An 18,469-nucleotide genomic window follows, 5' to 3' on the forward strand; every position below is an offset into this window, starting at 1 on the left:
TGACTGACAAGGATAGCACTCATGTGGGAAAAGATACATGTTGTCCCTTAGATTAATGTCAGCAGTTCTACTGAAGGAATCCAGCCCATTACGAACTTGAAAGACAAATACAAAAATATTCATACTTCCAGAAGAAGCAAAATAGGTATCAACTTGCACATTATGCCAACCGATGAGTGGTAATGCAAAGTAATTCAGTTATATACAGCTTAGTAATAATCATTTTAGGCACTGTCATCAAGTCTTGCACCGAAAATTCAAATACTAAATTGCTGAGGTGAGATTTTTACCAGCAATGCTCAGAGGGGCTTCAAAAGCAAGATGTCTCTTCATGTCACTTCACCCAAAGAACTCCCCAAAACTTCTCTTCTGCAACTTCATCTCAATGCTACTATAATGCTTGGATTTTTAGCTACTCGGCACCAGACCATACTAGTCTAATGCTTTTAGAATTGAGTTACTGAAAAGAGCTAGTAGCTACTGCTCCACTTGCAGGTCCTTTTCTGAATAAAATCAGAAAGCTATTAATGCTTTACAGGTTGCGCTTTCTAAAGCGCAACAGTCCAAATGTAACACATGAACCTCAGCCCTTTAAACTACCGTTTAGTAACTCCACAAGGTGTTTTCTATCCAAAGTTCCACAGCTGCAATATCCAAATTAGATCTGCAAGTAATCCAGTGGGGTAAGTTCACTTCTTGGAGGATGATAAGAGGAAACAGTAAGATAGGAGACTAGACAATACACATCACCTCCTTGACCCTCAGGATCAAAGCAAACCACACTTGACATCCACAGCCTATAAGGCACAATAACCTGATATTGCCCCACATCAGTAACATCTATGGGAAGTAGCTGCAGTGCCACTCAAGTCTACTGGTAAGTCATCTTCAGTCCTTAAGTTTCCTCTGCACCACTTCTTTCAGTGAAAGTGGCACGCTTGTCATGGAATAACCAGTTGGATCCCTACAGTTAGCTTATACAATATCATTAATGCTAGTCAGACATTGAGTTAGAGGCCAAGATACAAGACAAATGAAACCAAGGCTCCGCACCCAATCAAACTTTTTCCATAGATGCTACAGCACGAATCATGTAGGAACACTGAAGAAAAAAAATCATGGCAAGTATTTCAACAGGAGAAGGGAACAAAAAGTGCTCTTAACTGGAGTCTCCAAGTTATACCATCAACAGTCATAATCCTATTAGATACTCTGGGGTAATATGGGCATGTGGCTAGATACAAATAGTCTCCACCATCAGGAAGATCTAAAAACCAAACAACACAATAGCCACAGATGTTTACAAAAAAGTGGAACTAAACTGATAAAAAGGCAAATTAATTCAACTGTTTCCTCAATAAGACAGTCGACCCCTCTTATCTTTGATTAATGCATCCCAAGATGTGGTAAAGTAAATAGCACCATGACCCTTGATCTCTGCTTGACAGAAGTCATCATTCAAGGCTCAAGATATTTTGTTATCCTACCATATCTAACAGATTGTTCAAAATCCACAAAAGACAGCTAGGCTAACAGCTATACTTGCTATTTTTAAGAGCACATGCCGATGACTCCCAGACCCTCAAACTGTAAACTTGACACTAAACTAGAAAATGGCCCTTCAGATGAGGTTCCAGATGAAACCTCTTCCTAGAGCTTTGACACCAAAGCAAGAGATCACACATCAATATATGGCTGAAAAAACACCAATGTTTATCAGAATATGACCCATCCCAGACAACTTAAATGTCAGAGAACAGGGAGAAGTAAAGTCATCATGATTCTGAACCAAGGAAGTTGCAGACTTTTAAAAACATATATTCATAAACGCCATCAATATATCAGTGAAAAGCACGCTCTCAGATCCCATCATCCAGACCAACTGTATGGATTCAAAGCACAACAGAAGGCTTTCACTGAAGGACACGTGCCATTCAAAGGTAACAAAATCCTCTTTAAAGGACTCCAGAACAGCTTCAGCCTCCCCAAACCTCTAGAGCTGCAAATCACCTCTTTCATACTGGCTGCAAGGGCTTCCACCACACAGGCACTGCATTAGTCAGTCCTAGAAGCCAGAAGAAAACCATTTCTGAAACACTGCGTACATGGAAGCAAAATGAGATTTATGAAGACAAAGCAACTCAATCAGACAATGTTTAGGGGTTTGGGTGGTTTTCTGGGGTTTTTTTTTTTTTGTTGGTTTTTTTTGGTTGGTTTGGGGTTTTTTTGGTTGGTGTTTTTCTTTTTTATTTGAAGCCCACAGAGTTAATACTGTGGTCATTGCATTTATTGTTCCATTGTCTAAAGGTGTTAACCATAGACATCAAAAAATATCTTAAGTACCCCTTCGAACTAGAAAGCTTTATAGAGCATCAGACAATCTCCTCTCAAGGTTTGAGAAGCAGGTGGTTTGACTAAAACATGGCCAATTTCACTGCTTGGTGGTTTGGGGTTGGTTTTTTTTTGCCTAAGTCTGAGTTACTGCAAATTTTTGCTTTATTTCTAATTCAGTTTCAGTCCTATACACTGCACTCTTCACTAGTGAAGAACAACAATCTTGCTTTATGTTAGTTTTCTGCAGAGATGCTATTTTAAGTTAATGACCATGCCCATTCTCCCATTAAAATGTTTTTTCAGTCATGTACTTAGCGCTCAAGGTTTTTTATGGCACTTTGTTTCACATTATGCTCAGCAGCCCATGCAACACATTGCATTTTGCAACCAAACAGCCAATGGTCACTGGCAGACTTCCACCCCCCTTTCTCAATATTATTGGAATAAATCAAGGCTTATTTGCACATGGATGGCAGCAAAAACCCTCTGCAACCTGCAAAGTCAAGTTAACCCCCTTAATTATCAGTGTCAAGTAGATTTATTACAAATCTCATTACATTTGATTCATTTTTAGCTGGGATCACATCAAGTATCTCAGCTTTTTTGCTAGAAATCCATATTGAAACACAGACTGAGGATTATCAACTGGCCAAAAGACCACTAGATAATAGTGGAGATAAGTTCTTACTTAGTAAAACTAAAAAAGGAAAAGAGACAATTGGAAGATTTCAGAGCAATCCTTCCAGCTACTTTTGGAACAGCATCCATAAAATCCGGCATCAGTGGCTGAAACATTATCATAAGTATAAGAGGACTTCTGTAATACTCTAGAAAATGAATTGTAACTTCACCTGGAAAAAAAATTTGCATTTAAGTGGTTCAACTTCATTTTTCCTTTCAGCAAGTCTTAGACTGTTTCTAAGAGTTTCATAGTACAGCTTTATTTCAAGCTGGAGTAATGCTTACAGCCCTCTAAACTAACAATTTGGTCACCAACTTGTGATCCCAGTGACTCCTGATAAACTCACAGCTGTTGGACTGAGTATTTATACATGAAACAACTGACGTATTTCCATCTGGTCTTCATGACAAGAGATGACTATATAGAATGGCAACTCACTACTGCTTCCAAACAAAACTCAGGGAAGAGGAAAGGGAAACTGCTGAGCTGGACTGCCCTTGACCCACGACAAACAGACAACTCAGCTGTCACTTATGTTTTGGTCATTTGAGAAGCAGCAGAAAGTATATCTGAAATGAGACACCCTATTCAGCTGAAGCTCAATCTAGTCCATGGATTTTTTCCCCTTCCTGGAAAGAGATTTGGCTTGAGAAGGGGGAAGGGAGAAGGGAAGAGTATAAGGCAAATTCCCAAGAGAACCGTAAGCACATTTCCATGTATGAGATTAACTTACCAGCTGGAAAATTTAAGTTTGGAAGAAGGCAGCTCCAGGAGTCAAAATTTAGATGCAGGTTTTAACAATGCTCATTATTCTGTTACACAGGGTAGTGAACACAGACACAGATACAAAATCTGCTTCATTCCAGAGTGCAAGCAGGGCAGGGTGAAAACAACCCTTGTTTTGCCAGATGGCTTATACAGGGACCACAAGAGGATTCAGGAAGGCCAAAGTTAGAAAATAAAACAAAAAAGCAACATTGGCAATGACTGATACAGTGTTTTGTTGTGGGGGAGGAATGAGAATACTTCCTGAACAGGTAAGAAGCAAGAACAATTACCATTCCCACACAGGAACAAGAAAAACAAAAGATACCATTTCCCTGCATATTATTGCCAGAGAAGATAAGGACAGAAGTCAAAGGGAAAGTGGAAAATAGTTTTCTACATCATCAACCAACTCATTCTTTCCATTCTGAATTCCAACGCCAACTTCCTCAGATTTCATACTCCTTAAAACATCACTATGCTTACAGCCTGGTAGTTTTTAACTGCACTCATCCACATGAACCTAGTTAACATGCATATCAGTTGAGTCATGACCTGGTATTTATCAGTGATTTCAGACAGAGCAGTTGCACTCCTTCAAATTTTACAAGTTTAGCCAAACCATGTGGTTTGTTGCAAAAAGTTATCGAGATCAGAAGTTGAGCAACATATTATCTTGGATGTGATACAACAGTAAAATCACACAACACAAGCATACTTTAGAAATTCTGTATTATCTTATAAGCTGCCACATTAGAAGCCACAACTGTTTTCTGACAGAGGTCAAACCACTGAAGAACTGCAGTGAAGTAAACCTTCAGTTAAACAATCCAGAACACCAACCAGCAATTTGCAATAATAGTAATAGCAGAGGCTACCACAGAAAGAATTTTGGGAGTTATTTTGCTGTCATTGAAAGTACAGCTAGCTGCTTTAGCACAGCTGATCCTGGCATACTTCCTTTGGTTAGCACAACCTAATCTAAAGCTACTTCGGCTTTCTTCACAAACCTGAACCCTTTCTTTGCTTCACCATTTGAGGTAATTACTGTTTGCACTAGTGTTAGTTTTCATACATGAGAAAAGAACTACCAGAGTTCTAGCAGATTCCTCTGAATCAGTTTATCAGCATCTCCAATTCAAAAACTTATTACTTACATGGTTTAGAATCTAAGGGTGCTTTCACCCAGATGCCAAGGAATAATGGGATTTTACAGTACAGGTTTATCAAGCAGAAACCATTTATAGCATAGGTACAATAGGAGTTTTCCCCAACATATCTACATTTGGGGCAGCAAGTCTCTGCAAAGTTTTTTTCACTCTTGTTCAACTCAACACTTTAGAGCTCTTCATCTATATACCTTAGAAAACAGATCCATAAAGCCTTCTGGAGCAGCTAGTCATCTACAACTAACTAGGCCACAGATGATGGCTTGGGATAGACCATAGAATCACAGTATCATTTAGGTTGGAAGAGACCTTTAAGATCATCAGGTCCAACCATAAACCTAACACTGTCTCTCCAGTTCCAAAAATACTCTCTCAAACATCTAAATTACAGTCAAAGTTTTACCTTAGAGACAAAATGTGTAGGTTCACAATCTATTATAAAATACTAAAAAACCCACAACAAATAGCAACAAAATATATATTGTTACTGGCTGCTGCCCTTACACAGCTCAACAGCCAAATACATGCATAGAACAACTTTACATGCTTGTGTAAGTTGCACAAATATTTAATCCATAAGTCTGTAAAAAAACAGAAACTGAGGTATGTCAACATTAGGTAGCTTATTGAATAAGATATTCCTAAACTAAGAATACAAAGGGAGGTATTTTGGCAAAAAGCAGTGAAGAAATCCACAAACTTCAGTGCAAGTATTATATTAATGATACTTTCGTGAACTACCATTCATAAAAGGGAAATTTTCAGTATCAATTCATTGTTTAAATTTGCCTGGTCCTAAAACTTTAAAATTCATGTCATGTGCATCCTAAGAAACAAGGGGTTTTTTTGCTGTTCCTCACTTTTGTAAATGCCTTTTCAATTCCGAGTTCCTTAGAAGAAAATACTTAAGTCAACAGTAATGACAGATTTAAGAGTCTCCAATACCAATAAAACAAATTTCAATATTGTTTACTTCTCTCAGATTTGCCCAAATTTGCGAAGTAAGACTTCATACTGAATGGAAGAATGTTTTTTTGAACCCTAGTCCCAAGATATAGACAAGACAACCAGCTATTTTTCTCATGTGAAGTAAGTGCTATCATACACATTTAGTCATGTTCAGCTGCACTTATACACTGTAATTTGTACTTTATTACTGTTGTGGAACTGTGTATGTATGGAGAAGGTGAAAAAACAGTGCCACAACAAGCCCTATACGCCATTTGATGCATGTATGCAAACACCTTGGAAAGTCTAGAGACATCAACTGTAAGAAAAATCACCAGTCTGTCAAAAGAGCAGAAAAGGAAGTGAACAGTGTAAGATATTAAGCTAGATTAGTCTAGCCTGACTGTAGCAAGTTTTGCTTTATAGGTGTAGTATCTGGATAAATCAACTCATTTGGACAAAGTTGTTTCCATTACTTACACCCAGAGAGAAGGGACAAATTACAAACTATAGGACCATTCTTAAATAGTTGCATTACTATCTAAATTTCTCCTACATAGCCAGAAAAAAATGCAGTCCCTAAACAAAATGATGTTAACTACTTATTTCTTCTGTACATGAAACTTACTTCAAGCACAATTGAAACTCAAACCAGAATTCCCTGGGATCTTTTCACTTTCTGCAAACACAAGATGACTACAACTTGAGAGGCCAAAATTCCGTGTTCTTCCTCCTCAGATTTCTCACAGTGGTTTGGGTTTTTTGTTGTTGCTGTTGCCACAACCACTGAAACATACTGAACATTCAAGCAGGTAGTCTACAAAACCAAAGGGAGCCCATCGGAAACAGATACATTTTCCTAGAGGAAATCTGAATATTAAAGACAGGGTTTTTTATTACAGATCTTCAGGTATAAACCATGCACAATTTATTAATGTACTACAGCATTTAATTCTTCACTATTTTTTGTTGTTGATTCTGAGGTTAAATATACTCAACCTCTCAAATATGTTCAAACTTGTATCAGAACAGCAAAAGAAATCATACAATCACCTGAACCAGCTCACAGTTGCCATCAAGAGGCAAAAAAATTCAAATTCAAGTGCCCCGGGCCCCGGGTAATTTCCTCTGCCCCCCCCCCACCCCCGTTACAGACAACCTGAAATGCATTCTGCTTTTGAGCTGCTTGCCTGCAGAGAAAAGCTCAAGTTGCATGCAGAGGAAGTAGAGAAAACCACAGAAAAAACACTCTAAAACTAAACATAGTCTAATTTTTCTATCAGACATTTCTGCAGCTTCTCCATTTTTAGCACACTGTTCCTGGCAAACCTAACAACTCACTGAGCCCCAAATCACGATAAACGCAAATAAAAACCATGCCCCCAAAGGCTATTCTATATACTGTCAACCTCTACTTGTCTACATCCAGACAAGCCAATTTTAAAAAAAAAAAAAAAAAATCACTTTTCAGACAGTATTTCTTACTGTAGGATACTGAATGGACTGCTTCTCAAGGACTCTCCAGTCCAAGTTTAGTCTCACTTATCATATTTTTTTCTTTAGGGAAGACTCAAAGGCTCTGAGTCCATACCAGCTATAGCAAAACAGAGCACATTAAGTTAGCATCTTGCATTTTTAGAGAGTTACACAGCTTACATTTCCCAAATGAAAGCATACTGTAAGCAGCTGAATAAAGAGAGAGACAAACCAAAAATAGTTCTATGTTGAAAAATATCTTAAGTGAGGCTTCTATTCCTACAAAGAAGCAGATTTGCAAACAGACATGGAAACATTTTGCAACATTTAAGCAAACCTGCTAACAGTTCAGAAACTGTCATTAACAGATGCATACTACATAAGTGTACACAGATTTGCAGATCCTTAAGATAATCAGCCTGGATTGCTGAAGCTTTTAATAGCAATACTTGTGGGTTATTGTTTGTATGTCATTAGTCTTTGCCGGGATAGAAGCAGCCAAAATACATTCAGATTGGGGTCATAACCTTGCCAGCAACAGTCAAAGCAGAAACAAGTCACAGGGTTGCTCTAAGAGAAAAAAATGTCCAAGGAGAAGTGGGTAACACCTTCAGTTGGATAGTCTTAAATTATCGTGAGACTATATTAACCAGCCAAAACCCAATAAAATGCAAATGATTGTTGGTATCAGCTTTGTACTATCTTCCATTTAGCTCAGCATTCCTACATAGTTGTTTCAGATTTACCCCAATTACAGAGATCAGTATTCCTATTCTTTTCAAATTCATTTAAATGTGGTAATAAATTCTCAACCACATAAATGAGATTTTCCATTTGTAGCTTTTTGCTTTCTGTTGCTAGTTCCAAACCTGTTATCAGAACCCACTATCTTCAGCTACTGACACAATGAAATTAGGAATGGCCGAAACCATCCAGACAAAAAAAGATGATCCAGAACAAAGCTTCTCCCTCATATAAGGGGTCTAATAAAGCTTATTTTCAACACCATCTGCTGTCCTAAAGCATAAATATAGCTGTTCAGTGGATAGCTATCAAAAGTTTTATCAATGGCTGCTTATTAATGGAGGCAACAGGATCCAAACCATTCTGAACTATGGCTCAAAATATAACTTGTGATGTGGATGCTACCAGACTTGCCAAAGCTTCCTCTTTGTTTTAATCTTACTGGTAACATGCTAAAAGGAATCCTGCTAACCATTCGCAATATTAGAAGAGCTGAAAAGCACCATAGTCATCTCATCCTGAGAACAGATACTCCAGGGAATTGCTGCCCAGACTATTGCCAACAGATGAAACCGATGATTTCAGAATCATTCTTGGGCACACCGAGTACAAAAAGAAATGGTATCCCCTACATTAAAACACACAGCCCTGGACAAAGCATTAGTTCTAGTGTCATTGACACATCACTTAAAAGCTCACCGGTATTTTACTTACAAGCTAGATGACCATCAAGTATACATATAATTTTTGCAAGATTTCTAAACTAAGAATGCAGATGGCAATCCCAAATATTCTGTTTATACCCAAAATGATAAATCCAAGCTTGATAAATTTGCCTCCCTGAGTGATTTAGAATGAGTTATCCTTGTAAAAATTGCTTAAACAGCTTCTGGAAGACCAAAAAAAATACAAACACGAGTCTATTTTTTAGTAGGTTGCAGTTTCCTTTGCTGAAAAATAAACTAAGAGCAGGTTAAGTTGCTTGTGAGCCATGCAAAGCAACACAGTGCTGCTAGGAATTACTGAGGCAAATCTGGAAGTGCTTTAGAATAATCTGGGTATGTACCATCCACCTGTCATCACCAGGTGAAAAGTTCAGAATGTGTTTGAGAACCAAGTCTGAGTTGTTCTGGTCAATTTATTCCATCACAATTATTTTACTCTGGCTTATTAGAAAAAAAAAAAAGAAGGCTTGGCAACATCTGATGATCCTGTTGCAAGGATCTCCTTTTGGGTTAAAAGGATAGCCTCACATATGACAGAAGACCATTAACACAAAGTTTATCCATGGAGTCAAGGAGTATTCTGCAGGTTGTGCCCATAAGACAAGTGGTGAGTAAGCTCCCTTTCTCAAGAATCACCTCAAGTAAGCCACAGATTCAATCCTAGTCACCTCTTCACTTTCCCAGCTGTCCCAAGGGGAATGATGAGGGCAACCAAAACCACACATTGAGAAGTGCTGATATGTCAATTTCCAAATATGCTGAGGAAGTTGGATGGTAGAAAGAAGGATATCTGTAGTATCTTGACCAGAAATATTCAAACACTGTTTAAATTTCAGTACATGGCCTGAAACATTCTCAAAATCAGCTAAGAAAAGGTCCTGAGGACTGCAAGCAGCTTCCACAAAAATACTTATGAAGCCAGTATAAAAACTTGAGTCTCATTTGTTAAGAGAGGAATTTTAACACCCTATTTGAGAAAATTTTCAGATGCCTCATGTTAGATAAAAGCCTTCACCTACTCTGAGAAATTGATTTTCAAGCAGCATTACAAATCCAGCTGTTTAGAATAGGAATTGATTCAAGTATACCGGAAGAGTGTTTTTCCAGACATGGTGTACACATATCATGATCAAGTTAAAACCATGGAATCATTACCTGAAGTTTTAAAAGTTGAAAACTAACTTTCTACCATATGCTATTAAAAAAACCACACATGCTCTGCCAAGAGAAAGTCTCATGCCCAGCTGCAGAAGCACTGCAAACTTGCATGATATTTATTCTTTTTCTTATAGCCCAAATGTTACAGCCATTATGTCGGCATTTCCATTTTTCATAAGGTAACAACTCTCAAGACTAAGATGAGCTTGAAACTGTGAACTTAAAGACTGAAACAGAAAAACACCCAACTTTTATTTCAACTCAACCATGATTTGGAAGAACCAATTAGTGATCTCAAAAAAAGAGGCTGCTAATCTTTACAGGAAGCGAGAGTTTCTGAAGAGACGCATGACAGGAAGCATCAAGGCTGCCACTGCTTAGCACAAACTTTGTCACATGCAGTATGGAGAACCAGGATGACAGTTGGAGCAGTGCTGTTCAACAAGCTGCTGCTATGAAACAAAAACAACGACAAAATAAGAAAAATAAAATGTGGCCCAGAGGGATATTGCTAACCAAAAGGTACTGAATCTACACTGCACCATGCACTGCATCCATGGAGACTACCACAGATCTATTACTGCTTGTTTTATTTATTACTCTGCTAGACGGTTCTCAAAGGACTCTACACAGGATGTCTCCAGGGAGTTTTATCAGATGGGGGCTCCCCCCCACCCTTCAAAGACAGATTATAGTCCTAATACTTTTCCTTAGCCCTCAAAAGTTTAGTTATGAAGCTTAGCGTTTTTATTTAAAACCACAACAGCCCCAAAACGAATCTCATTGAAGAGATTTAATTCTGCAGCTCTCAAACCCACCCAAACTGACAAATAAGGATCTGTTTATTTCCATATGAAATGCTGCATTTTCAGAATGTACTTATCCGATTATATTTATTGCCTCGCAACCAGCCAGTTACAGATTGAACCACAGCCATCTCCAAAATTGATATCCCTTTGAGGTAAGATTATTTTTCTAAGTAGAGGTCTCCTAACAGCTGCAGCTCCAGAATGTACTTTAAAGCTCCCTTCTCTCTTTCAGGGTCACCTTTGTGAAGTCTGAGGGAGCCTGACCACTGTTTATACTTCTGCAGGTAATTAGTCTGGCTCCTTTCCCATGTCATTTATCAAGTTGTCAATTGTATCAATTACAGCACAAACACTCAAGAATATGGCTGGATTTTGTTCGTTTGCCAAAGGAGAAATTTTCCCATCAGAGACCTGAAACCAGTAAGTACCAGTAACTTGTTCCACCCTACAACATGGAAAACAAACAGAAAATTTAACTTCACTGCACAAAATTTCAAGCTTTGAACATGCATGCACTTGAAGACACCTGGAAATCCAGTGTAACCTGGAAGTGTTGTAAACCAATTATACACTTAATTTTACAGCTTTTTGCTTTCAGTATTTTGGAATTTGTAGAGCTGAGAATAGAAAAGCTAATAAGGGCAGAAATATGTTTGCAGAGATTGTCGCATACCTTTATTAATCTACACTTGTGACAATTATGCATCCAACCCAGAAGGAATCATGAACAGGAGGCACGCTGTTACAGTGGCTCTAGCCACATATAGTCACAGACTAGTAGAGTTATTTCAAACACTGAAGTACAGGGTAGGCATGGGAATCACCCTACTGGATTAGACCTGAGCATGATCTGTTTCAATGTAAGTTCTATAAAAATAAATTGTAAAATATTCAGAATTAAAGCACAGATAGAGCTTTCAAAGAATGTATATTTGTTTCAGGATGTTGACTAGTCCTCCAGAACTAGCAGAATGTAATCGTTTTCTAAGAGCACTTAACAGAATGATGAGTCCCAGGTCTCTACTCCTCAGCTTCCTCTCACTGCACTAAGGTTTTGTTCTGGTTTTCCATTTTGCTTTAACAAAGCTATATGACTGTGCATCAGAGCTAGCATTTTTGCAGTCAGGCCTCCTAGTGAGCAATATGCAACGAGCTTTACAAAAAAAAAAGACTACAGGATGCCACAGTTATGTGTTACAAGACCTTTTTTGGTTGTCAGACTTGAACGTGCAGCTTCTGAAACATTCCCAGCTCAGCCAGTCCAGAAAGCAAAGAGATTGTTAAGAACTATACTTTGACTTCAGTAAGCTGATATTTATCATGATGAGCCTGCAGTGGAGTCTATACTCCAGAGTATAGAAACTACATTCCATTGTTGTCTGCTGACCTAAAAATCAGTATTAAATAAAGCTTTAAGTCTAAGAGATAAAAATAGGCACAGTTAAATCCAAAGCATCACTAAAAGTGAAGATATACATAATAGCCAAGCAACTTCCTGCACTGTGAGTTTTAAGTTAACTTCTATACATCGTAACACTCAAAAATTCTGACATATGGCAATACTATTTAGCACCTTACTACTTCCTGTAATAAAGTGACAACCAGCTGCATTATCATTTTTACCAGAGTGCACTACAGAATCTCATGGTTCATATTTGATTATGGCATTATGTTTGTTCTCAACTGTTTTTTCATTGCTTCTGCCTACGTAAAGAAAAATCCTATGTAAAGAAAAGAATTTGTAAGTTGGAATATTTGTACACTACGCCTGGCCTACAGTTAACACCTGTCACAGAATTGCATACCCAGAAGATTTATAACTAAAGGTATTCACATTAAGCTTCCCCTCAGAGTAGTAATGAGTACAACATACTCTTCTTGTACCACTTTGACCTCTTCAACTCATTTCTTACCCCCAGCAGCGCTCTCTCACTTAGAGGCAGCCCTCAACCTCCCTTTTCCCCTTCAGCAGCTCACATGTTAAGTCAGGTTATTGTGCTAACACTGAACTGAAGCTAGTGTAAGAATGGCAAAGTGAAATACCAGCAAGAAGATGCATTCATGAACCATAACTGCTGACTGACCAACCTACCCTTTCCATCAAAGGAACACAAAAGACAGGAGTGATACAGCGCACACAAGACAAGTGGTGCAGTTCTCCAATGCACAAGGTTTACCAGGAATGCATTTTCAAGAAACAAATATCTTCCTACCAACAGTTTCTAAGTCACACTTCCTTTAAAAGACACTGTTCAAATGAAAGATAAGTTTTCAAATGCTCAACAATATATAGTTCAGAAAAAGAGTCCAATTTACCTTCCGTATCACCAAGCACTCTTTCATATTTGAAAAGTTACTGATGTCAGTGACAGAACCCAGAGAAATCATTTTAGACAAAAGATTTTGCAGTCCAGCAAGTGGCTGCACCACCCTGTATTGTTCTGTAAACCAGAATAAATGACAGTGTGGATTTAAAACCAGCTCAAACTGAAAGAGGGGCTCAGATGATAACAGATTACCCCCAAGGCTTTTACATTCAGATATGTGACTCTTGCTACCTTTGCCAAAAAAATTATTACTTCGCATAGATAAACTTAACCCAACAGCAAAAGGCATCACATTTTAGCCACAACATTACCTGAACTGTACAGAGGTGACAAAGGACTTAGTGGTCAGAAATGGAATTTAAAAAGACTAACCAGTAACATGATTGTACAAGAGAAGTTACTTTAAATTAAAATAGAAAACAGCAGCAGTAACCACTTTTGCCAACTTCTACTTACTTGAAGACCATTAAAGCAGTAACCCTAACTACTACTTCACTCAATTGATGAGATGTGCTAATGACAACAGTAGGAGGCACACTTGACTCAGAATAACTGGAGTTAAGATGAATATATACAATGGGAATAAAAGCGTTTGAAGGCTAACACTAGAGTAACAATTTCCTTGCAGTAACTGAAGCTGAGCACTGGCCCTAAGCAGTTGCTGCTGAGCTCTTCACAGCTCCACACACACACAGCAAGGCAGGTTTCATATTTAAATATGTGCATCCAATATTCAGACTAGATTCAGTTACAATTTGCTTCATATAGACAGGCCACAAAGGAAACTAGGATAGTCCATCAGTCACACCTTTGTTAGGATTTTGTTGCACATCTATAAGCAACCTTGAAATACTCAATTCCTTCAAATCAAGTCTTCCCATCTTCCACAACTCAAGAAAAACTAGTTTCGGACAGGACCTCTCTCATTGGAGATACTAACACCACCATTAGGCTGCCCACAGAATTTCAGCTTTCTCCTATTTCCCCTACAGTTCAGTACATCAAGTGTAAGAGCTGTTACAAGGCAGTTCAAGAGCCTTCTTAAGGATATGGAGCAATATTCTCCAGAGTATCAGCAGCAACTTGGAAACCCAAGCTGCATTTGATAAACAGCACCCAAACTCCCTTCAAAAGGAAGCATGTTGATATTCTCAGATGTGAGACTACAGAGCACATACATAAAAATTAGGTATCATTCAGCATTAAAAAGTCATTCTGCCAGAGACCATCACAAAGTTTTCTGTGCTGTCCTTGATCTACAAAATTCCTACCACAGGATTTGCTCCAATACTTAAATGCTGTAGTTTAACTGAGCTGAAAGCAGCTGGCATCTTCCAAACAGCAGAAATTTTAAAGAAACCGAAGCATTCAAGGTATGCTAGAAGAGCCTTAAAAGAATGTATACCCAAAGACTCTGCAAAAATACGAACTGTTCTCACCCCATTCTGCTATACATCTTGCAATTGAGAATTGTCATACACCTTTACTAACTTTGGACAAACCATGAGAGAAACAACTTGGTCTGCATAATCATGCTAAGTAGCCTTCATTCTGGCAGCACTACAGTACCACTGTTGAGAAGAGTCTAGAGAGGTGGGTCACCTAGGATGCCTACGCTCGCTAGCACAAGTACACAGAAGAGAAGCTCTTCTATTGCTGAGTAATCATCAGTTAGTTATGGTTGGTGTAATGTAGCATGGAAGAAAGTCATTCAGATTTCCCTAATAAAATTATGCTTTGAAGGTTCACCAATCCTCAAACCGCGGCACTCTAGAAAACTACACCTAAATTTCAGTCCATCTTTGTGAAGCACATTGTATTTTGATACAAGTCATGTGTAACAAACATCATAACCTATCGACAATTATATTTTCCTAGAGAAAGAAGAGGATGTACCCAACATACCGAATACCAACTTCCTCCTTTTATTTCTTAAGGCAAACAATAAAACAAGACAATGTTAAAAGATGCTACTAACTGTAGAGTCTAGCTCCTTTAGCAAATACTTTTAACAGCTATAAAATTTATATTGCCATCTCAAACTTTTTGTACGCAGCCTCCTTACAAGAGGAAAACTAAAGCCTTCAGAATAATTTAAACCACAAGGCACTCATGCAACACAGTTAACCTCCAAGCAAAACACCAAATATTTCCCCCTTACAAGTATTTTTATTCATGCCTTTTACAATCTGTTATTTTAAATACTACTCATTAAATTCTTCAATTAATTGAAAGCTCAGCAACGTGCCGTTTACAAATTAGCTTCTTTGTTAAATTACTTCAAAGAATGTGCTGCTTTAGACAGTTTGTCCACATGGTACTGATGATGAGGATGACGGTACTTCAACAGAGGCAACATTAGCGAAGTGACTGATGCCAAGCTGACATTAGTTTCTCATCAGTAAGTAAAGATTAAAACAGATTTCAGGGGTTAAAGCCAAGGAACTCCAAAACTACAAAAATTGAAATTTCAAATAAAAGTAATATCATTTCAGTGGATTATTAATCTGCTCTCAGTTCAAACTGCACATGAACAGTTTAAGCAAAGGCTGGCACCGGATAATTTCACTTTTTTTACTTAAAATTAATGCTCAAAAGACCACCAAAGTACATAGCTAGCATGAAGGAACAAAGCATGCTTAGGGGTCACAAAAAAACTGGAAGCTTACTTCCACAGTCAGTAAGCATAGAATAATAGCAATAACATAATCAACCAAGATATTGGTCGAACGCTTGGGCAATCACCCAGAAGCAAATATGAATACAAATCGAGAAATGTCTAAAAGTCTCTCAGTTTGACTGGAACAGATACAAAATTGCTTTTGATGGGAAGAAAGTTTTGGTGCAGTTACTGCAATCAGACATGTGTGAGCAGCTAACTGTTTAAAAAACCCTCAAAGACTTCTGGGATTTTGACCCAATGCTCTTTTGTCTGCCCTAAATTGGATGGGAACACACACAAAAATAAAGCCACACTACATGAACCCGTCTATGGATTGCACCAAAACCCAATGCTAAAAACAAGCACTACCCTTTTAATTTAACACTGAGGCTTTGAAAACAAACTAGATATTTGTTCCTGGTACTACAAGCTCTTCCCACTTCTTTTAAGGTTGTTGCACAGCGTCTCAGTTACACAAGTTCTGACTCGCGTGGAACCAAGGGCATTCTTGCCATCATTAGACTGGGCTTCTACAGAACTCTGGCTCTGCTCAGGCTGGAAACTTGGTAGTAGTAGTGTCTTAGCCCAGCTTAATCCACCAGTCATTTGGAAAAGTTAAACTCCAGGGTTTCTTTTTTTTTTAAACTTTCAGAAAGGAAACAATTGCTTTCTTCCCTGTGCCTGTATCAAGTGCAAACCCTAGAACTTAAAATGAAAAAAAAAAAAGCTTTGCAAAACTAGGCAATGTGACACACATGACTGTGTGTATATTCTAGCATTACCTCCTACAAGAATCCACCACCAGAAACATACAAAATGTCTCTGAAACTGTTTTAGTATTTTTTTTCCAAGAAAAGCACTTACGCAAATTTCAAAAAGTTAAGGCTAGCTCAAGTTGACATTCACCTATACTGCAATGAGCAGTTTCCTTCAGCCTCCCTGAAGCTGCGTTACAAGTATTTTTACAATCCTCCAAGTTACCTTTTGGAGATGTAAAATGCAAGATGCTATACGAAACAAAACTGCAGTATATTTTTTGACAATAAAGCTAAGAAATTCTTCAGAGAGCAGAATATTTAAAAGAATTAAAAGGCAGACTGACTCCAAGGAAAGACTGCACCTTTCTTCCAAAGGAGTGCCTCATGTAAGGTCTGCAGTTGCCTGTCTGAATAAAGCAGATCCCGAGTTGATGGATTTTTACCTCCTTCAAGCATGCAGCCCAGCACCTGGAAGAGTGACTGTGTTTTGTATTTCACAGTTTTTATTTATTTTACCTGCAGCTCGCACCAGGCGACTTCCACAGTGGTATCTGTATCCAGTCCTTTATACACAGTTTTGAAAGAGCCTCTTCCAATCTCGATGTCAAACTTCAGGAAGCGGCCATCCGGGGAGATGCCCACTGCCTTGGTCTCAAGCTCTTCAATGTCTTCCTGCTGTGTTCTCCGCTCCTCAAATTCCCGGCTGGCAGCTGACGCGCTGCCAGCGGCACTGGTGGGGGGTAGCGCAGTTGCCTCGTCCTCCTCCTCCTTGGGCAGCAGCGGGGCAGCATCCTTTGCGGCAGGGGGCTCCTGAGCAGACTGTCCTTCGAGGGGAAGCGGGGCAGGCGGTGGCGGCTTCTGCAGCAGCGAGGGAGGCTGGGCAGCACTGACAGCGATGCAAGAAGTCCGGATGGCACCCTCGGGAGGAGAAACCAACGGAGCTGCGCTGCCTCCCGAGACAGGGACCGAGGGCGCTGCGGGCTGCAAACTGGGCAGCTCCAAGGCTGTAGCATTGGAGTCGCAGATCACGCTACGGCGGAAGAAGCGGTGCTCGGTGGCTGCCGCCCCTCGGCTGTCCTTGTCCATGGTGTGGCGGCGGCGCCGGTACTCCTCACTACGGCCTCCGCTCCCTGCTCCACCGCCTGCTCCACCGGTCCCGGAGGCTCCGTGGTCGGCGGCTCCCAGTTTCTCCCCGATGGAGCTGTCCGAGCTGGAACCGTTCTTGGGCGGCGGCGGTGGGGGAGCCAGGAAGCGAGGGGCCGGGGTGCCGCTGTCTGCGGCGCCCCCCGACATCATGCCCCGGGGAAGCGCTGCTAGGGCGAGGAGGCGGCGGCGGGGGGGGGGGGAGGGGGGGGAAGGCGAGAGCAGGGGCCGGTCACTGAGCGGGGAGCGCGCCTGTCCGCGGCTGCCGTTGCGGCTGCAAGAGAGGAGGGTCCCAAGGGCTCCTTACGGCGGAGCTGGGAGGCGGCTGCTGGGGAGGCTGGGCCGGCGGGGTGGGTCCCCGGTCAGTGTCTGCATCCATCCTGCAGCGGGGAGCCGGGCAGCGGGGCCGACATGGAGCACCAGGAGCGGAAACGGGGCGCGGGGATGGGGGCGGCAAAGGGAAGGAAAAGCCCAAGAAACACCGGGCCCGTGCGGGGAGGGAGGCGCCCCGAGGCGCGCCCCCCGGGCGGGGAGAAGCCGGTGCCTCGCCCGGTTGCTTTAAGGCGAAGGGAGCGCGCTGCAATTATTCCCCGGCGATGGTGAGAAAGCGGGGCAGGTCCGGGAGCCTCCCCCGGACCGAGGGCCGTCGGGGAGGGGAAAGGAGGGAAGGGGTCGGGAGGCGAGGCGGGGAGCGGGGCGCAGGCCCCGCACGCCGGCCGCGGAGGAAGCTACTGCGCTCAGTCACTCGCACCGGGCGGGGGAGGCCCGG

General features: G+C 40.5%; 1 protein-coding gene across 6 annotated transcripts in view; it reads right to left on the reverse strand.

Annotated features, from left to right (window-relative positions):
• The window catches only part of WNK1 (WNK lysine deficient protein kinase 1), a 106,324-nt gene extending 88,135 nt beyond the window's left edge, over positions 1-18,189 (reverse strand). For all 6 annotated transcript variants that reach the window (XM_075115875.1, XM_075115885.1, XM_075115858.1 and 3 more), the window contains exon 1: positions 17,074-18,189. In XM_075115875.1, coding sequence (XP_074971976.1) covers positions 17,074-17,853 — 780 coding nt within the window. In that variant the 5' untranslated portion in view covers positions 17,854-18,189. The remainder of the gene's footprint in view (positions 1-17,073) is intronic.
• Positions 18,190-18,469: the final 280 nt, after the last annotated feature.

Source organism: Phalacrocorax aristotelis, chromosome 1 (genome assembly GCF_949628215.1).
Source record: "Phalacrocorax aristotelis chromosome 1, bGulAri2.1, whole genome shotgun sequence".
Lineage (NCBI taxonomy): Eukaryota > Metazoa > Chordata > Aves > Suliformes > Phalacrocoracidae > Phalacrocorax > Phalacrocorax aristotelis.